The sequence below is a fragment of the Manis javanica genome, chromosome 3 (assembly GCF_040802235.1).
Source record: "Manis javanica isolate MJ-LG chromosome 3, MJ_LKY, whole genome shotgun sequence".
Lineage (NCBI taxonomy): Eukaryota > Metazoa > Chordata > Mammalia > Pholidota > Manidae > Manis > Manis javanica.
The window spans coordinates 129795501-129817623 of record NC_133158.1 but is presented as its reverse complement, the minus strand read 5'-3'; the positions used below and the strand labels follow the sequence as shown (position 1 = coordinate 129817623).

General features: G+C 36.8%; 1 protein-coding gene across 1 annotated transcript in view; it reads left to right on the top strand.

Annotated features, from left to right (window-relative positions):
- NAALADL2 (N-acetylated alpha-linked acidic dipeptidase like 2) overlaps positions 1–5170 on the top strand; it is a 1394480-nt gene extending 1389310 nt beyond the window's left edge. The window contains exon 15 of the mRNA XM_073232064.1: positions 5032–5170. Coding sequence (XP_073088165.1) covers positions 5032–5092 — 61 coding nt within the window. The 3' untranslated portion in view covers positions 5093–5170. The remainder of the gene's footprint in view (positions 1–5031) is intronic.
- Positions 5171–22123: the final 16953 nt, after the last annotated feature.

Here is a 22123-nt window from a genome sequence, read left to right as displayed (position 1 = left end):
TTGAACATTCACCTATATTATCAAGCCCTCACACCCTCTATTGTGGTCACTGTTTGTCAATGCAGTATGTTACAGAGTCATTAACTGTATTCTCCATTCTGTACTACTGTACCAGTGACATGCCTACATTGCGATTGAGAAGTATAGTGCCCCTCAATCCCCTTCTCTATCCCCCACTACCCTCCTCAACCCTTTCCTTTGGTAACCACTAGTCTGTACTTGGTGTCTATGAGTCTACTGCTTTTTGTTTTTTCTGTTTTGCTTTGTTGTTATACTCCACAGGTAAGTGAAATCATTTGGTATTTGTCTCTCTCCATCTGACTTATTTCACTGAGCACAACACCCTCTGGCTCCATCCATGTTGTTGCAAATTGGCAGGATTTCTTTTCTTTTTATGGCTCAAGAATATGCCATTGTGTATATGTGCCACATCTTCTTTATCCGTTCACCTATTCATGGACCCTTAGGTTGCTTCCATTCTACAAAGGAATGTATCAGAATCTCAACGTCTTCCAAATTTTAAGGGAAAATCATTTTATCCTATCATTCATTCTGTGAGCAGTTAACTCTTAATATATTGTATTAGGGTTCTACAGAGAGACAGAAACAGTAGGAGATATATATATATATATCTATATTAATAGAAAGCTATTTGTTATGAGGTATTGATTGGCTCTTTTGATTATGGAGGCTGCACAGTCCCCTGACCTGCCATCTGCAAGCTGGAGACGCAGAAAAGTAGGCGATTTTGTTAGAAGGCCTTAGAGCTAGGGCACTGATGGTATCGATTCTAGTTTGAGGGTGAGGGTGTGAAAACGAGGAGCACCAATGCCAAGAGAAGATTGATGTCCCAGTTCATCCGTCAGGCAGAGAGTGAACTCAATCTCTCTCTGCCTTCTTGTTCAATTCAGGTCCTCCAGGAAATTCATAATACCCACCCACTTTGGGGAAGGTCATCTGCTTCACACAGTCCACCAATTCAGATGCTAATCTCTTTCAGAAACACTCTCACAGACACACCCAGAAATAATGTCTAACCAGATAGGCACCTGGTCCAGGCAAGGTGACACATAAAGTTAACTGTCACACATGTCTTATGCTGCCCTATGTATTTCAACCTTTCCCATATTTCCAGTTTTTCAAGTTCTAGTCTCATCGGCCTTTTGTTATGATCTTGAAGTTCCCCAGCTCCTTCCTGGCACAATGCTTTACACACACTGTTCCCATTGTTAAGGCTGCTCTTACCTTGTCTATTTGCTAGTTAGCTCTTCTAGCTCATTCTTCAGATTGCAATTAGCTTTTCACCCCTCTACTAATTGTGCCAGGACCTATCAAACACTCCTATTGTTTGTTCCCATAGCAAAATGTACTTTTCTGAACTTTCCTGTTATAGAAATTACTTCAGCTGTAATTTTACTTTTTTCTGTGTGTGTTTTGTGTATGTTTTTCTGATCCCTTTCACTAGAATGTAGTTTTATGAACACACATATCAGAAATGTCTTTTTCACTCATTATTTTATCCCAAGTGCCTCATGTATCTGGCACCAAATAATAATACAATATATATTTGTTCAGTGAATGACTAAAAGAAAAAATAAAAGAAGCTGCTTGGAACAGCCTGTGTGGTCTTACTCTTGCCTGGAGGAGGGAAAAAGAGAGAAGAGAGTAACACACCTCTGTGCTCTTGGATATCCCAAGTCCGCACAGAACTCAGGCCCACATGCAGGCGAGGGTCAGTTCAGCTGAGCACTGTGGCAGTGACCCTCCTCATGGGAGAAGGAGAGGCAAAGGGTAAGAGAGCAGTGTCTGCACTCCTTTCCGTGCATCACCAATGTCACCTCATCCTCAGAGGTAGATGTTTCCCTACCTTTTCCCTGGAAATGATTCTACTTTCTGCTGAAGGAAGATGTGAAAAATCCTTGTCCAAGAATGCATTGTTTCTATTACATTTGTTATAAAATTTCACCTGTTTCTAACTTTTTTTTAATTATTTTAATGGGTCTTAAAATGGTAAGGAGAAAATCTTACGTTTAATCTTCCATCTTGAAATGGAAGATCTGCATGAATTCTAAATATCAACTGTTATTTACAAATTACTTTACAAAGAAATACCAGTTTCTACAAAAACTGACAGTGAATAAAAATGTCATTTTTCTCCATCCATGACAATGAATGAAAATTATGGAAGGGAAGAGATGTTGTAGGGACAGTAAAATGGAAAAAAAAATAAGGTTAAAAGAATACTATTATAAGTAAGGAATTCTAAAGCAAAGATCACCTGTGACCAATTCTAGGGTAACATAATATGAAACAACATTAAAACTTAAGGCAAGAAGAAGTAAATAGATTTGAAGTTATAAACCTTTTCAGTTTTTGCTAAGGCAAAGTATTATTTGCAGAAAAGATGCCTACATCAATATATATACTGTTGCCTCAGTTTCTCTACCATGACATTATGTAGATCATCCAAGATAAAATAGTCAGGAGGTATTTTCATTATAATCAGAGCAAGAAACATATTGGCTCTATGTGCTTAATGGGTACAATTAAATTTATAATGCACATAATATCATCAGCTCAATTAGGCAGTGTAATTCTTACTTTCTTAGGTTACCTAAGGCTACCCTGGCTAGGGATCTTTGGTAAAATTTTATCTTGAAAGCTTAATCTCTTTAGAGCCTCTTGGTGTGTGAAAGGCTGTAGCCAGAAATTGTTATGGGACTTTTATCAAGTTATATATACTTGAAGCCTATTTATGAGCATACAACACTGCCTTAAAACAAAAAGACAATTATTTATCAGGAATAGCAAATTCTAAAGTAGTTACCTAAACACTGTATATCAAATCATCTTATTTAATCTGTAAAAACTATAATCTCTAACTGATATTGTTCTTTGAAATGTGTGTATAAATAGTTTCACCCCTCTCACCAATAAGCTCCGTGAGACTATATTTGACTTGCTCTATTTTAGGATCTAGAGCTTGACTATGTGCTCCATAGACATTTACTGAGTGAATAAATAGTATCTTTAGAAAAGTTATGAAAATAAAATGTAGATTCTGTCCTTATGATTATTAACGTAACAGGTGAGTTACTTTTTTACCAAAACTCACAGTGGTTAGTTAAAAAATTATTTTTAGGTTTTGGTCATCTGATCATAATTTATATGAAAACAGCAACTAATAGGTAATTAGTTGGATAACAAACCAAACTGAAAAGACTAGAATGAAAGAATGAAATGGGTCAAAAATTCAACTGATAGGAATAAGATATAGAATAGTTAGTTTAGCTCCAGTATATCTGTCAAATGAATCTTAAAAAAAAAAGGATCCAGTAGTGTTAGTTGATTCAATTTCTATAAGAGCCAATGTGCTATGACTGTCAAAATGTGTGTATTGACTGAAGCATAATGCAGGACAAGGGAAATGATGACCCACCTATTTTTCATGACAGAGCAAGAATGTTTTATTCAATACTGTGCATCCCTTTAAAAGAACACTGATAAAGCAGACTTTATCCAGAGGATAATGACCAGAATGTTGAAAAGTGAAGGAACTATATTGATTTCCAGCTAAAGATAGGGATCTAAAGATACATTATAACCATATTGTATCCCCCAAAATGAAAGGAAATAAATAACAACACAAGGAAAAAAAACATTGACTTAAGCTGAAAGAAGTTCTCTGAGTGGAGCAGAAACCATGAGAAACTGCAGAAACCCAAAAGTGCACAGAGAAGAGCAGTATAAACAGAGGTGGACGTTATATGTCATTGAGGATAAGCACAGCTAGAGGAGAACTAGGAGCAACTAAAAGGGTAAAAGTCAGGGACCAATAGTGTTAGTGTCCAGGTCACCAGCATCTGCATACACTACCAGTTTTCTCCATACAGCCCCCTGGATATCTGCCTCCATGATTAAGCAGTGAATGAAGTAACTTGGGTCAGAGAGATAGAAGACCATCCTAGAGAACTGTCCGTACCAGGGACACAGGAGTATACCCATGCTCAGAAGACCTAGGTGGTCTATACCTCCATACCAAGGCATTTTATTGTTCTCACAAACTCACCTTTTTGTCTACTCCTTCCACACTAGTCTGTACAAATTAGAGACAAAGGGTCTACGTGATAGATTTAACACCAAATGTAAGCAGACTGGAGTGTTATAATAAATATGTTTAAAAATTTGAGAGATATATGAGGATACTGCAGTCATAAAAGTCAGTTAAGAATTGTGCTTCCAGTAGGAACATGGCAGCAGCTTAGATTTGAATATTCCCACATTCTTCTCAAAAAAGAATAGAAAGCACCCACAAGTTATATGTTTATTTAAATTTGAATAAAGCTCTGAACTGCATGTAAGTGAACAATGTCAGAGGTCAGTCCATGCAGGAAGTTGAAGTGATATCCTATGAGGAAACGGGGATCTAATCAATGGAAGATCTCAGAAATTTCTGGAAAATATTCATACCCAAAAAAGTAGGAAGGCTCATCTTCAGATATAAGGGCTGTGAGCTCAGCTGATGGAAGAATTTACACACTGGGAAGAAGAGAGAGCAGGCTTGAAGATTGTTCAGTGGACTCAGAGGAGGTAGAGCTCAGAAAACATCAGAAAAATATGACATTGTTGATGGAAGCCTGTGAGAAAATCAGGAAAAAACAGGGCTAGAAGGATAAGCCCTTCTGAGCTAAGATAGGTTCTGATTCAAAGAGTGTGTACTCAGGAGGGCCACATTATCAGAAGGAAACAATCTTATTGATGCAGGAGGAGAGTGGGGAGCCCTCAACCCTGAAGTCTGAAAACACACTCAGCCCTTCGCTGCCTCTCTACAGAAACCATGTGCTAAGAGTTCACAAAAGCCCAACTCATAGATTCATAAGAACAAAGAAGAATATGCATTCAAAGACACGACTAGTAAAAAAGGGAAAAGAAGTATAGCTTTCCTACTGATTATTGAAATTCTGCAGAAAACAATCTTTGTTCTCTATAATATGGATTGATCAATTTATCATTCTATCTGCCTTCTCCCAGGACCAACAATCTGACAGGAAAAAGAGGAAGGAAGAGAGGGGAGACTGAAGATACCACCTAGCCTTCTCCTCGCTCCTCCTTCTGCTTCACACTATTGGAATTAAGAGTCTGTGTGCTGGGGACGGCAAGAAAGCTCTGAATCAGATAGAAGATTGTAATTTTTAAGGGTTCATAAATTCTCAACTGAAATGAGGCTGTTTTTAATAAAAGTGAAAGGAAAGATATGAAATCATACAGAGATTTCAGGAAGCCTTTTTTACCAGTTGTTGATGGGAATTTGACAGTGGAAAACAGTAATTGGGAAAATAAAAGTTTTACGTTAATCAAACCAATCACATGATCCCATCTGATTTCACTGCACGAGTTCAGGTTTTAATATCATCACCATTTTATGATCAAGAAATTTTGGACTTAGAAAAGTTAGCTTGATCATAAGTGAACTAGCTGATACACAAACTGAAATCCTCCGAGTTCAAATGCCATGCTGTATGACTGTGCCTTGAAAAAATATTCATAACCGATATGGTTTATTCATGTTCTTTATTAACATAATCAAATTTACCATATCCCCACATTTCAAACTCCTCTCCATAGTTTAATGTTGATTTCAAGTACTAACTTTCCCTTAAACCTACAATTCCCCAATTAGAACTGATCTTCTCCCCCAAAATGATTTCTTCCTTTCCTACAACCTCATTAAGACTCTTGTCCTAGCCCACGGTGTTATATGTATGTCTGCTCTGTACCCACTAGGTAGTAAGTTTCTTGGCAGTAAAGGCTTAGTTTAATTCTTCTTTATATTACTCATAGTACATAGTGTATTATTTTGTACCAAGTATATAAGTTTATTTAAATAATACATACAGTATTTTGAATGTCTTAAGGAATAGGACCATTGAATGCCTAATCCTAGTTTGACCCACAGACTTTTATGCACAATAACAGTTGTTCAATAATTTATTTGAAAAGATGAATGGGTATTAAGCATTCACAAATATAAAATACAGAGAAACAATCGAAATATTAATATAGAAAACAATGGAATCAACTATTAGACACATAGACAAACTTTGGAACTGCTTAGTAATTCTCTGCCATGAATAGGACATTATCTTAATGATCCATGGGAATGTCTAGTATCTGCATAAAGTCATCCCATTTGTTATTTCTAGTAGTGGTTAATTTATGTGTCTGTTTGACTGGGTTACTGGGTGCTCAGATATTTGGTAAAATGTTATCCTGAATGTGTCTATGAGGGAATTTCTGGATAAGATTAACTTGTGAATCAGTCAACTGAGTAAAGCAGACTGACTTCTCCAATGTGACTGAGCATCATTCAATCTATTGGAGGCATAAATAGAACAACAACAAAAATACTAAGTAAGAGAGTATTCACTCTGCCTGACTTTCCTTGAACTGGGACATCAGTCTTCTGTACCTTTGGACTCAGACTTGGACTGTAACTTACACCATCAGCTCTCTTGGGTTTCCCACTGCAGATCTTGAGGTCTTCCCAACATCTGAAATGATATCTGTCCCTACTATTAGTTCTATTTCTCTGGAGAACCCAGACTAATACACCCCTGATATTCCTATGGTATAAGCACATCCTCACAAACTTTGTTATTAAAACAAGTCGTTTATTATCTCACAGCTTCTGGAGCCAGTAGTCCAGGCAAACCATAGCTGGGTCCATGGCTAAGAGCTTGGCAAGGCTGCAGTAAGATGTCAGCCAGGCCTGCAGTCTCACTGGAGGCCCGGAGTCTTCTCACAAGCCCTCTCAGTTGTCGGCAGAATTCACTTCCTTGGAGCTGTCACTCACACTGGCTTGCTTTTTGAAAGCCAGCAGGAAAATGTCTCTGAACTTAAAGGAAGACTAATCTCTCTTTCAAAGAACTCATTAATTTGGTGAGACCCGCTAATGATGATATCCCTTTAGTTTAAATCAAAGTAAAACTGGCCAGGGACCTTAATAGCATCTGCAAAATCCTTTCCGTTTTGCCCCATCATGTAAACAAATCATGGGAGTGACCTCCCTCTCCTTCACAGGCAGTCCCTACATTCAAGGGGAGGGATGTGTCTATCAAGGGGTAGGAATCTGAGGTTATCTTAGAATTTTGCTTGCCTAACCCAATTAAATGTTTCAGATGGTCTCTGAAATGTCCTTTGCCTTTGCTGTCTACAGATAACAAAATTTTAGAGAGCCTGAGAACGTCAAAATGAAATGATGCTCAGTTAGAGATCCATTGGCAGTGCTCAGAGTGGACCTTGAAATACCAGAATATCAGAAAGAAAACAAAGGCCCAGAAAAGGCTGAAAGTGATAAATACAAAATACCTTTACTGTTTCTATCAATCATCTGTATAAAGTGGGATTGGCATGCTCTCCCTTAGAATAGGCTGGAAATATCCCAGTGTTCTTTCTCATGAAGTCTCTGGGTTTCATTAAGATAATATATTTTCTCAGGTTCCTCTGAATCTATCTTTTCCTGGATATTTTTCATCCCTTTAGGATATACACTAAAGAATATATTTAACATATCCTCTCAAATTAATTTACACCTCTTTAAAACATAAAGGTGTGGTTAAGATATTAAAAACACACTTATTGCTTTATTCTTTAAAATATTAGTGAAAAGAAATTACATAGTCTATGGATTTCTACCTCACACTGAATGCTGCTCACATTTTTTAAGACCAAGAAAAATGATTTTACAGGGTGCTCAGATTGCCAAGCACATAATTCAAACCATAGCCATAATTTCTACTTTGCTGATGACAGCAACTTTTATGGCACGAAGTACTTTTCATTATATAATAATGTTTATGAAGAGCTATAGTTATTTCAATTTCCAAGGAAAGCAAAATATTTTCCATCCTACACCTCTGCTTCCAATATACATCTGTGACATATATTCCCAATTCCAAAATAATCGTCTGTCAATCATCTCTTAATTTACTCTTTCAAAAGATGTGTGTAGAGACTTCTATGTTAAAATATAACTCTCAAATCACTATGTTGTGCGCCTGAAACTAATAAAATATTGTATGTCAACTACAGTTCAATTACCAAAAAAAAGCAATTACGAAAAAAGTGGAGCTATTGTATAAATAGTGCTGGGCTTGAAGTCAAGTGTCGTAAGTTTTAGCCTTGGCTTTTCTACACTCTGGCAATGGATTGAATGATAAGGCTTATTTGAAAGAATCTTGAAAATGACAATAATTTCAATAAGAGAAGATTATATTATGGCACAAGATAATTGAAATACTATGCTGCCATCCTCATTGCATGTCAAAGATCATCATAATACTTTGCATGTGCAAAAATCAGTTTATACAACAGTAATTAAGGTGTAACCTTGTTTTTCTTGTAAAATATATATAGAAAAGAAAAGGCTCATGTGGAAAACTGCGCAAAACAGTTGGATCTTTTAGGACATATTAGTCTGAAAATTTGAATTAGATTTGTTCTCTTGCATGCACTACTCTTTTTCATCCCTCTCTATCTCCTCTGTCCCAGAAACACATGGCATGTGAGAGCTTATCCAGAGGAATTTCAGACCCTTAGCTCTTTGTTCATCTCTTATGGCATCTATGACACAGTGAATAGTGAAATTCCTCTTAATTCAGTGCTTGTCAAAGACTGTTGAGAACAGCCCAGAAATGTAAGTATATCAGTAAAAAAGACTAGTTACTAAATAGATTTTAAATTATTGGTTACCTATAAGATTTGATGTGATTGCTTAAAAAGAAAACAAGCAAATACATTTTAAAAGGATAGAAAAGGAAAGAAAGGAGAGAATGAGGAATGTATTAACTATTTGAAAAAAATCATATTGAATTGAAAATATACAGTCATTCTCTCAAGGACTAGTTCACCAGGAATAACATTTAAAGTGTTACATAGGACTATATCCTTGGAGAAAACCCATTTTTTTGTCTGATCGACAGTCACTTGTATATTATATAAATCTTTATATACAGTAATGGTCAAGAACCCCAACAATCTGTCATATTTGATCAAGACAAGTATAAATCACTTATTCATGATTTACCATTCCTGCCTTGATTCATTTATTCATCTTCAGACAAGGTCAGTACAAAAAAAAAATGATTAAGCTTCTTGCCCTTAGGAGAGAACAGCTTAACCAACAAATTCATCTTTACATCTGACCTCATGAATCTTGACACTGGGAATATTATAAGAATGGAAATAGTCCTTATGGATCACCCTTCAAGTGAAAGTATCTGTGTAACAATGAAAATAGTGGAAATATTAATAATGGAAATGTGATGGGTGTACAACAGCTATCCTGGTCCTCACCATGAAACAATGGGATTCACCTAACACGCAGTTACCTATTTTTATCAATATTTATTTTCAGTATTTAATTCCACTTTAACGCATGGTTTTTTTCAGCTTTATTCCCCTCCAATTCCCTACCTTATGGCACCCTAATTTTTTACATTTACCTTTATCTCCTATATATAATGATACTCAGCTATTAAATAAGCCTAGTGATGTTGGGGAAGAATCTTTTAAATCTCCCAATATGACACTAGCACAGCCTATAATCAGATAGGCTGAAATAACAGGTTTCTAATCCTGTCTTGCAGGGTCAGGGAACTCTGGCTTTCTTAATTTTTTCTTTGGTTCCCCACACACTTTCTGCAGATATTTAAACACAAAGAAATATAAAAGGTCAAACTTGGACATTGCCTTATGCACCTCGGGTTGCTTTGAAATACCATGAACTGAGTGGCTTGAAACAATAGATATTTATTCCTTACAAATCTGGAGACTGGAAAGTCAGAGATCAAAGTGCCAGCATATCTGGCTCCTGCTGAGAGCTTGCTTTCTGGCTTGTAGATGCCATTTCTTGCCCAGTCCTCATATGGCAGAGAGTAAGGCAACACTGGTCTCTCCTCCTTTTTTAATGAGGATACTAATCCTATCATGGGGAAAGCACCCTTACCTAAACCTAATTACCTCTCAAAGACCTCATTTCCAAATACCATCACATTGGGGGTTAGAACTTCAACATATGAATTTCAAGGACACAATTCAATCTATAGCATATACCTGGGTCATACAATGTATGTGCTGCTTTAAATATAGAAATTAAATCTGAAAATTATTTTTCTATTAAAAAACACCTAGATGACTGAATTGTTTTTTCATGGAGTTCTGGATAATTTCCAAACTTCTTAGCATGAAATTATATGATACTTTTACTACCTGATCCCAATTTACTTGGTTTCTGCACTCCCCTCTCCTTTGGCACTCTCCCAGGTAGCTGCAATGTGTTTTCATACCCTTCACTCAAATGCCTGATTCTTTCAATGCCTTTGCACATTACTGTTAGCCCTGCCTGTGTTTCATCCCCTTTGCATTACAATAAACCCTTATTCATCTTTCAAAACCAAGTCCAACTGAAGTCTTTCCTGATGTCTCCTTTTTCCCCATCCTGTTAATTCTGTCTCATTTTGGTTTTTACCTCTGTTAAACACCAAAGGCATGAGTTTTCAATTAGTTGCTTATGTCAGTCTATCCTATCAAACTGTGACACCTTGAAGACAGGGATAATTTATTTTAAAAAATTTTTAAGTTAGCAAACTCAGATATGTGTCTGATCCATACTAGCACTCAGTAAATGGAGAATGATTGAATGAACCTTAACTTAGGCCACACAGAGAAGTATGAAACCAGTTGTTTCTCAGTACCTCTTGGTGTATAAATTGCCCCTTATTTCACACAATTCCCTCTTATCAGTCTGTTTCATTTTGTCTGTGGTTGTACAACTTTAACTTTGCAAACCTTAGACCCTCCTTTGCTGCCTGCTGTAAGAGATCTTGATGGTCTAACTCCCATGTCACGTAAGAAGAGTTTCACAAGCTTATTTAACTATGAAGTTCAGTGAAGGTGCTTATTAAATAAACAAATTCTTGAGCTCAGCTTCAGATCTACTGAATATGAAACTACAGGAAATGGGCTCAGTAATCTGCATTTTTAAACGCGTTCCCCAGATGTTTCTGGAAAAGGTAAAATACTAATGCCATGAACAGGGAGTAAAACAGGGCTGTTCCTATTTCAGGACAGCTGTTTCCTTTCATGGCCACTTGTCTTACCTTGGGACTTCATTAAACAATAGTTCAGCTTCTTAAGACCCAGAAAGGCTCTCACTTGAATGTCTTTTTTTGTAGCTGGTTCCTTGGGTTTTTAGGAAAATTGGAAGCCTCTCCAATGGACCCCAGACATCGCCATACTACTTCCTCCGTGCACAAGTCACTGCAGAAGCCTCACCCTCCTGCCTCCACCCCGGGTGCCCTCTTCATTCGGCCACATAGACGCTGCCGTCAGATCCTAGAGCAGCTCTGGTATTGGCCGTCTGCCCACTGACTCTGGGGAGGTGGACGGCTCGCGTTCTCATCAGGCTAAACCCCGAGGTGTATGGACTCCCTGCAGAAAGTACGGATAGGGTGCCACCCAGGGTTAAAAACAGGAATGAACAGTAAGCACTTAGCATAGAGCCTGCTTTAGAGTAAACGCTCACTAAATATAACCAATTACTAATGTTTCTGTTGTTGAATGGGCTGCATATTTTCTTCCTCTTTTGACCCTAACCCAAGGACACCTATACCATATAGATTTGTAACCTAATTCTTAGAAAAATGAAAATTCCCTATTTCTCTAAATGAGTTAAACTGTTTAAGTTAGTTTTGATTATTCACAATATTATAGAAAAACAGCTATTTTCCATAGAATGCCAACAGTCAAGGTGTTTAATTCACAACACTCAGATTATGGAGGCCATAAACATTTTTTGGTGATCCAGTAGCATAATAATGTTTCAAAATATTTTTATGAATACTAAATATTACTGCTTATATTAGTTGGTTATTACTATGTAACATGTTACTCCAAAACTTAGGGTCTTAAAATAACTACCATTTATTATTACTGATGGATCTGTGAGGTGGGTGGGTTGTCTGGTTTGGACTGAACTAGGCTGATCCACGACAGGCTCACTCATAGATGTGTGGTCAGCTGGAGGGTTACAGGGGCCAGTCTAGCTGTTCTCATGTTGTCCCAGCTGGGATGGCTTGTCTGAGGACAAGGAGGCCGTCCCAAATTTATTCAAATTGTGGTGACCGGGATCCAAGGAAGGAAAGATATGTACAAGGTCTCTTGACCTAGGTTCGGTCAAGACTAGTGACCTAACATGATTAATACAGTGTCATTTTTTCCATATTTTATGAATTAAAACAAATTATAAGTTCAGCCTAGATCTAAGAGTTGAGATAGAAACTTCAACTTTTGATGGAAGTTGCTTAAAAGTATTCTTTCAAAGGCTACAGGTAGACAATTATTTGGGTAGTCAATGAAATCAGTCTGTCACATTAGTCATTGTGGTAAAATATCTTATTTTTAGAGTTCTCTGAAATGCTATACAAAAAAAAGTTAAACACTTAGCTAAATCAGAATTATGCTCCTGACTCCATTATCACCCAGATGTTTGTAATAAAGCCTTAGAAACTATCAGAAAGTCATCTTTTCATTTTAAAATAGTGTTAACATTAACCTTATATGGCTATTGAGACCATTATATAAGATATTAGTAAGCACCTAGCAGTGTGCCTGACAAAAGGTAAAGGTATAGATATTTTGACCTAGGTAAAAATAATGGATTATTTCCATTTTATTTCTTCATAATATTTATTAACTAGAGACTCAAATTTTTTCTTTAGTTTTCTTCATGTATCATTACCCTGTTTTTTCATGATATTAAAGTTATTTGGTAATCTATAGCAATATTCATCCTTCTGAAACAAGTTTTTCAGTTGATCCTTTCATCCTGACTAATGAGCAAGCATCTTTTTTTTTAATATCAGTGGGGATTTGTATTTGTAAGAAACAGAAACTATCTCTAGTCAATTTAAATTGAAAAGAAGTTTATTCAATGAAGGCAGAAATGTACAGCAAAATCAGAAACCATCTCTAATGCTCTAGCCAAACTCATAGGCCTCTAGACTACAAAATGGGTGCTCATGAATAATTGTTAACTTTCCTTTGAGCCTCATGTCAAACCCTCAAGATTCAAAGTCCTGTGCTAGAACGTCTACTAGACTGAGTTTGGCCGCATTTTGACAGCCCCACCACAGCTGTCAGTGAAGTGAAACAGACTAGCTAACCCCTTCCATCTTCCATTTCTCAAAGCAGGGCCTTGTCATAAAACTTTCCTGAGGTCAATCAAATAAATGTTTGTATGCTGGGCAGACTAAAACAGATTCCCACTGTCATCTGCTCCTTTAGTTGCTTGATATCCACAATACCTTCTCACATTATTTTTCAAAAAATAATTCTAGACTCTAGTATAAGGCAACTATGTCATATATTCTTACACTGGTCCCAAAAGGAGGAATCCAATAGTTCATCTCTGACTAACACATAATTCTTCCCTACATCTATTGTGATCCTCACATCAAAATTCAGATACCTACGTGTATAGTGGCAGGGGTGGTTGTGAGGGCTGGGGTGAGGAAGTCCATAAAGTGACCCACCACCAACCTCTGATAGGGGTAAAGAGAAAGACAAAAGTAAAATGATCTATATAAAACAAGTAAGTATGCATATTTCAGTAATAAAGAAAATATGGTTAGATACTGTAGTTTCATTTCCCAGAACTGATTATAAATCACAGTTAGTACAATTGATTATAAATAGTAATTAATATTTATGATTTTCTTTCTACAGTACCAATTTCATAATCACATTATCCCAGCCACAACCTAATCTACTTTCTGCCTGTTTTCCCAGAAGCATGTGAAACTCAAAACAGTATTCAACAACCCATGTTACACTCCCTATGAAAGCATTTCTCTTTTGGGTTCTATATATGTTATCTATTGCTACACAAAATGTTATCCTAGAATTTAGCAACTTAAAACAGTAACATTCATGATCTCATATCGTAGGAATTCAGGGGTAGCTTACGTGGGTCCCCTGACTCGGTGCCTCACAAGGCTGCAGTCAAGGTGTTGGCTAGCTTGTGGTCTTATTTGAAGTTTCTAGTGGGGGAAGATCTATTTTTAAGCTAATTCGTGTGGTTGTTGGCAAATTTAGTTCCTCATGGGCTGCTGGATGGAGGGCCCCAGTTCCTTGCCATGTGGTTTTGGGGCTGCTCACAACCTGCCACCCACCAGGAGCAGGGGGTGAGCAAGAGCAGGAAGTAAAGTTGAAACCAGCCTCTTTTTGTGACCTAGCCTAGACAATGACATTCCAACATTTTTGCTGTATTCTACCAATTATAAGCAAGGCGTTAGGTCCAGCACACTCATGGGGAAGGCATCACACAAGGGCACTGAACTCCAGGAGGCATAATTACTGGGAACCATCTTAGAAGCTGTATTTTAGTACTTAGTCCTTTAACTATCAGAATCCAGTCTTGGGCACAGAAAGCAAAATGTCCTCAAGTAGGTCCCCATCATCTTTTGATTCCTAGACACAGGTGTTTTGACTTTGGAAGAAACAACATGTATTATTTCCTGGTTAAGAACCTATGTTTCTTTTCTGTCGTGACAGTGATTCAAACAAGTGTCTCAAAGTTCATGATGTAACTGTGCAAAAAGCCCTTCTATTTATCATTCTGTAAGTGCATTATTTCCAGGAAATGTGACATAAGGGAAGACTGTCACATGAGACCAAAGCGACACCCTGTTTCATGGTTCACATGAATTCCTTAGAAGAAACATTTGTGCTGTTCTGGGGGATGTATAAAGACATTCTATCAGTTCACATATTGTGGTGCTGGCAGAAGTCAGATGGGCAGGAAAGGTAAATCTAAACCCAGTGTCTGGTAAAGAAAGTGTTTTCCTGCCTGGTACATTAAAAGTACCACATCACCGTAGCCAGGCGGATCTCTGACTCAGGGAACCTGGAACCTGAGCAGCCTCCTGCTGCTGTCAGCGTGAGCGGCCGCTGCAGTTATGACCCTCCATCTCTGAACGCGCTGCTGCGGCTCTCCATGGCCCCCTGTCCCTGAGCCCGGTGAGTGAGCAGAGGGACTGAGGTGTTATTTTTCATGACACACCTAAAGTTTGTACTGAGTCCAGAATCTGTGTAAATGGGAGCTGTGACAGGAATCTCTATTTGGTATCTTCAATCACTAATGATAATGTTAAAAATTGCTTTTGATTTACCACTTTTGTGTAGACAGGGGGACTTCAGTTGACAAATACGCCCATTTCACTGGTTCTACCAGAGTCACTCTCCTCTCTTGCCCTAATCACACCACTCAGGAAGCCAAAGGCAAAATTTCCCTAAATCCCCTGATGTTGACTCCTAAAGAGATATCATCTGTTTGGCTATCAACTCTGGGAAATTATTAAAAAGAAGTATTCAGGTTTCCACTGAGCCAAAATTCCATTTATCTCTTAACCTTTATGAGCCCCTACTCCGCTGTGAGATCATAGTGGAGCTCCGCATCCCCAGGAAAATTCCGTTAGTTCACAGAGAGTGATCAATAATTTTCGAAAGCTTTGGATATTTCCTATTACCCAGGACAGGGTTCCCCTTTTGAGTGATTAGCAATCTCTAAGGAAGGATAAGAGGAATAATCACCAAGCATGTGTTTCATGTGATTTCAGAATGCTTCCCAAAGGGTCTGACTTCCTCATAGTGTAAAAGACTTTGGGTTTAAGAGCCCCCTCAGATATGAGAATTGGGATGAATGGTACAATAATCTAACATTGTGATTCAAGTCAGTATTCTTCTAGTAAACTTTTTTTTCTTTTGTAACTGCTAACTTCACCAAAATAGACTTCCTCTTCTCCCTTGGACCAAAGCAAGGTTAGAGTTCCAGCTTTCCCTGCAATTGCTCATGGCCACATGACTGAATTCTAACCAACAGGATATTACTTAAGTGGTGTTTGCCACTTGTAGGCCTGGCCCATAAAAACCTCTCACATGGATTTTCTCATGTTCTTTTCCCTTCCGGAGTAACCCAGGTCCCCATGCAAGCTGCATGTCAGAGTTGGCAGAGACACAAGCAGCCCGGATTACTGAATGGTTCTCTGACACCCATAACCTGCTCCTTCAGCCTCTAGTCTGGACCCACCTTGGATTGTTATTTGGGCAAGAAATAGATTTTGGGGTGTTGAGCCATTATATATTTGGGTATCTGTTTGGGATGGGAGTGTGCATTTGTGTGTATATTTGGTACATATTTTCATAGTTTCACCTTCTCTGAGTAACACAAGCTTTATTGTACTGTCCTTATATTGTGATTCTTTGAAACTCCATGACCACTTAGCTACCATCGCAGATCTCAGAACATTCTATCACTAGTCCTTTCATTATCTCATCGTAACTATGACCACTTTGCCTCTGATCCCTGTCTAGGATCTTATTTTAACTGCATCTTCTCCCACTAATATATAGTGCTTATATGCAAAACAAAACAAAACAAAACAAACAGCTATTACAGCACTTTTCTAAGATTTGGGTGTGTACCTTGCCTTTCTAGGTCATCTTTGGGAACAGAGTAAAAAAGTAGGTTACAAATAATAGATGTTCTCTAGCATTTCTAACTACTAAATCTTTGAGTTCCATTATTTCAAGATAACTTCATTTAGTGTATATTATCATTGAGTCCATATTTTGGACAGCAAGCTATATAATTAAACTATTTCCAGCTGTTAGAAGTAGCACAATTATTCCAGAATATTGTATGTCATATCATGTCCACAAATTAATTAGGTAAAAATTAAAAATCTGAAGATAACGAAATGTAAAAGGTAGGGAATGAAGACAATTGTATTTTTTTTAAGAAATAGTTTCCTCAGGGTAAGGCATGCAGCATTTATAGGCAAGGAGAAACAGTTTTAAGGCAGGGAAGAAGGCTGCTTCAAATAGCAAGTGGCGCTCGGTGGGATTTGGGGTTCACTATATACAACATCCTCTGAATTTCTACATAGGCCCAATGCCAGTTTTTGGATTCACGCCATATTCTAATCAAAGCTCCAACTTTCCCAGAAGAGGTCAGGTGATTAATTGAATTAAATTGGTGTTAAATTTTGGCAGACTATAAATTCCAATTTTGCATTTGATTTTTAACTCCAATAGTCCTGCAACTAGAGCTGTAACATGATCATAGAATAGCTGTACATTGAGAATTTAAGGTTTTGAGCCTGACATTCTCTTTTTCTTCAACTGTCCATTGTAATCAAAAATAGCCAATGGACTCCATCGTTCTGGAATTCCTCTTGTCGTTCTTACAGTCCTGAAGCAGAGGCAACAGGGTTTTATAAAGCCTTGCTTTCGAAAGACCCTTTATTCTGAGAGAACACAGTTGATAATTTAATTAGAAAATTCATGCTTGCAGAACATGGGCTGCCAGAATCATATTCCTAAAAACCAGCAGGATTATGCTTAGCTTCAGGTCCAAATAGGCAAGATAACTAACTCCAGATTCTTTGAGCAGCCATTGTTTGTCCTGTACTTGGTACCAGCCATGGTTTTGGTTATGATTAGAAACATCTCTGGTTAGCCTACACAGAGCATAAATACATTTAGCAACTGGGAGATGGTAACAAAAATCAATGAGAGGCCTGAAGAACAAGTTTACAGAATGGGCAATGACGAAAGGTGACAAGCACGGCCAAGATTACTTCTCAGGCATGTCTGTTTAGGACAGCACCTGCCTCTACCCTCACTACCATCACAACCGCGGGGAAATTCCCTGAGTTCCTGAACGGCTCCATTTCACTATGTTCAAGAACTGCGCCACTGGACTCTCCTCTCTGTTGCAGATGTTTAAGTAATCTGACTGCTCCTTGCGTGGTGTATTACATCCAGATAATATGACATTTGGATGAGGAAAAGCCCCAAATTACAAGTGCCCACTACAGTAGGTGGGCAATATAAGAGCAATTAGGCTTTAGGTGTCTTTATTCTTCTATTATCATTTTGTCTAACTGATCCACAATGCTCTGATTGTAAGTGAAAAATCCCAGCCAAATAATTCCACAGGTGATTGTCAAAAACCAACCAAGTGTATGGGAACTCTCACCTTACCTACTTTGTAGCTGCATCTCAATGAAAAAGTGGCTATTTACTCTTTAGATAATAGAACCAGCTATTAGTCCCATTTACTGGAAGTAAGATCACTGTTCACTTAAAGATCATATACATGAATTCTTCTCACTGCCTCGTCTCTCCAGGGAGTCACAGTTCCCTGGGTGTGCTCATCACTGCTTCAGATCTTACCTAAAGTGATACAACCTCAAGACTTAAGGCATAGGGAACAGGTCCCACTTAGGCCTCTTGCTAATCCATATTCTCCTTCCCTGACTTGCTTGAGCTCTGAATTGACAGGTATCAAGCACTTTGCTTCCTGATGAAATGATAACTTTGCCTTGTTTTTTTCTATATGTATCTTCCTTTTCAGAACTCTATGGAGATAAGGAATGATTGTCCAAACAGAATTTGGATATTCTCTAACCAAATAGACATAATAAAAATAAAACCCACACCACTGAAAAACTGATTATTACATTAACCAATGAGTTTCATATGGAATTTTGGCATAATGCAGAGAGAGCTTTACTCACACTACTTGGATAAATTCCTTCGATCCCTTTCCTGTCTGTCAGTGTCTGAAAGGACTAACTCAGTATGGTTTTCCTTTAAGTAAAATGGTATTTTGAGATAATTATAGATTCACATGTAGGTGTAAGAAATAATACAGAGATACCATGTAGTCTTTACCCAGTTTCCCCCAATAGTAACACTTCATTTATTTTTATTTTTTAATGGACAAATAATTATTTATTTAGAATAATTAGAGTCCAGAGCAAATTAACAAGAAAAGGATGAATTATATTACTAGTAAATTGAAGGTTTATAAAAGATATTAATGATTGTTGTGAAACACATCATTTGTAGGAAAATCATATCAGTGTTGTTAAGTTAATTGTAAGAATGTGGTAGGAATAAACAAATGAGCTGAGAAGTGACTGATGATTGACAGCAAGCAGAAGACGTACCCACATTTAAAAAAAAGTGACTTTCCATTATCTAATAATTTTAGGGCAAAAGTTAATGAAAATTTTTTTCTATTAGTCAATAAATGCTTTCAAAAATATTTAACACTAAATATTTAACACTAAAGTGTCTGTGATATATGTTCCTTTTATTTAAGGATGTCCTGTTCATCTGATGAAAGTAAATATGAAACGTTTACTTCCTCCTCTTTGAAATCATGCAAATATGCAAAGGAAACAGACCCATTAGGGAAGGCTGAGAGTGCTGGCCAAACTCTTCTTACCTCAGAGTGCTGAGCCAATGAACAAGGGTACTTCCTAGCAGATTGGCATTGCCCAGATGCTTTTTAAGAATCATGCACATTTTTAAAATAAACAGATGAGCAGCTCTGCCATGAATTTGCTACCTGCAAGATATAGGCACCACCACGCTCAATGTTCCATTGCTTTGTTCTCAAGGGATTCTCCCTCATGAATAAGGCATTTGTGGACTATTTGGGGTACATGGAAATTTATACTGTTATCATCCTGTAGCCCCACCCTATGTGATATCTGAATCCAGAACAACCCAATATGGGCCAAAATATACTGTTTTTGAACTGAGGCACATACAGTAAAATGCACAGATCTTAGTGTCCGGGATGATGAATTTTAACATGAGTATGCATTCCTGCAACCATCACCCAGATCAAGATAGCAAATGATCTATTTTTTTTACCTCTTCACCTATTTCACCCATTTTCCCATCCCCAACTCCTAAGGCAGCCACCAGTCTGTCCTCTGTGTTTATGAGTCTATTTCTGTTGTGTTTGTTCATTTGCTTTGCTTCTCAGATACTACATATAAATGAAATCATGCTATTTGTCTTTCTCTATCTGACTTACTTCACTTAGCATAATACCCTCTAGGTATACCCATGTTGTTGCAATAGTAACATTTTAAAACTATAGAACAATACCACAACCAAGATATTGACACTGAACTGTCAAGATGAAGAATTTTCCATCACTTCAGGGATCTTTCATGTTGCCAGTTACAGCCTCTTTCCTGGTCTTAAACTTCATTGAACACAAATTTCTTCCTCATTTCTGTAATTTTGCTGTTTAAAGAGTTAAATAAATTGAATCGTATAGTATTTAACGTATAGGAATTGACTATGTTTTTTACTCAGTACATTTATGTGAATATTCATCAAATTTGTTATCTGTATCAATGGTTCATTACTTTCTATTGCTAAGCCATATTCCATGATGTGAATGTACCACAGTCTGTTTAACTATTCACTACTTGAAGCACAGCTGTGTTTTCTCTAATTTTAGGCTAGTACAAATAAAGCTGCTATAAACATTCGTGTACAGATTTTTGTGTGAACATAAATTTCGTACCTCTGGAGTAAGTGAACATGAGTGAAATTGCAGGGCTGAATGGTAGTTGAATGTTTAATTTATTAAGAAACTGCCACAGTGTTTTCCAGAGTGGCTATAACATTCTATATTACAACCAGAAATGTACAAATTATCCAGTTTCTCTGTATCCTTACTTTGTGTTTACTTTACCTTTCTTTTTTTCTAGGTTTTCTTTTTCAGGTAGGCACTTCAATTACTGATTTGAGACTCTTTTCTTTTCTAATATATGCATTTAGTGCCTTTAAGTCCCCTCTAGCATTGCTTTAGCTGTATTCCACACTCATATGTTATAATTCACCTCCCACTCCATTTAGTTCAGTTGATTTACAAGAGTGTTGTTTAGTTTCCAAGCATTTGAAGATTTTCCTATTATCTTTCTATTATTGATTTATGTTTTGATACCAGGAAGGTAAGAGACATTAAACGTATGATCTCAACTCTTTTAAACTTGACATTTGTTTTGTGGCCCAGGAAATGTACTATCATGGTATATGTTTTAGTGTACTTGTGAAGAATGTGTATTTGGTTGTTGTTGGGTGGAGTATTCTAAAAATATCGGTTACATCCTATTGATATTTTTTTGTTGAATTTTTCTAAATCCTTTGTTTGTTTTCCATGTAGTTCTACCATTGTTGAGAGAAGACTATTGAAATGTCCAGTTAGAATTGTGGATTTGTCTATTTCTCTTTCAGGTCTGTTGTCTTCACAAAATTTATAGCTCTGTTGTTTGGTGATTGCACATTTAAGATCGCTACATCTATTTGGTGAATTAACCCTTTTATTGTTACATAATGTAGCTTTCTGTCTCCCAAAATTTCATATTTCTGATGTCTATTTTACTGATGTTAATATAACCACTCCTGAATTTTTTTTGATTAATGTATATGTGATACATCTTTTTCCAATCTTTTCATTTCAGTCTGTCTCTATCGTTATATCTGAAGTGAGTTTCTATTCAGTAGCATAGAGCTAGATCATGCTTTTTCATCTTTGTCAGTCCCTGTCTTTTATTTGGTACATATAAATCATTTATATTTAATGTAGTTATTAATACAATAGAGCTTAAGTCTGCCATTTTATTTTTTATTTTGTTTGTTTTCTCTTTTTTTTAATTGTTTACATTAATGGGGGGCTACATTAAACTTTTATATAATGTGTGTATATAATATATATAGGTTTTTAGTTGTACTCAATGGTAAAAATAGGGGAAAATACTCCATTTTCTTAGAAGTTTAGTATTATTTTTTAATTAATAAATTCTTCTTGCACTCTAAATATATTTTTGGTAATGGTTAAGAATTCATTGCCTCTTTTCCTTAACAGGGGAAGTATATCATCAAGTTGCCTTATAAGTCTTGCTTTGTCCCTTTCTTTGTTTCTCTGTTAGAGGTAAAACCTACATTTAATAGTATTACTGAAAATGCATATACCCATAATATTTCATTTAAAATTGAGATCTTCAGTTTTGTTCTTCCAAAGAAAATTAAAAGTCATTAGATCTCAATAGATTAGTTTTTTTTACTAGAAGTATTTAAAGTAACAATTTAGCAATGTGTTAAACCAGACGATTTTTATTGAATTACTCCCAAACCAGCAAGCCATAATTCCAAATGCCAACATTAACAATAGTATAATATTGCAAAT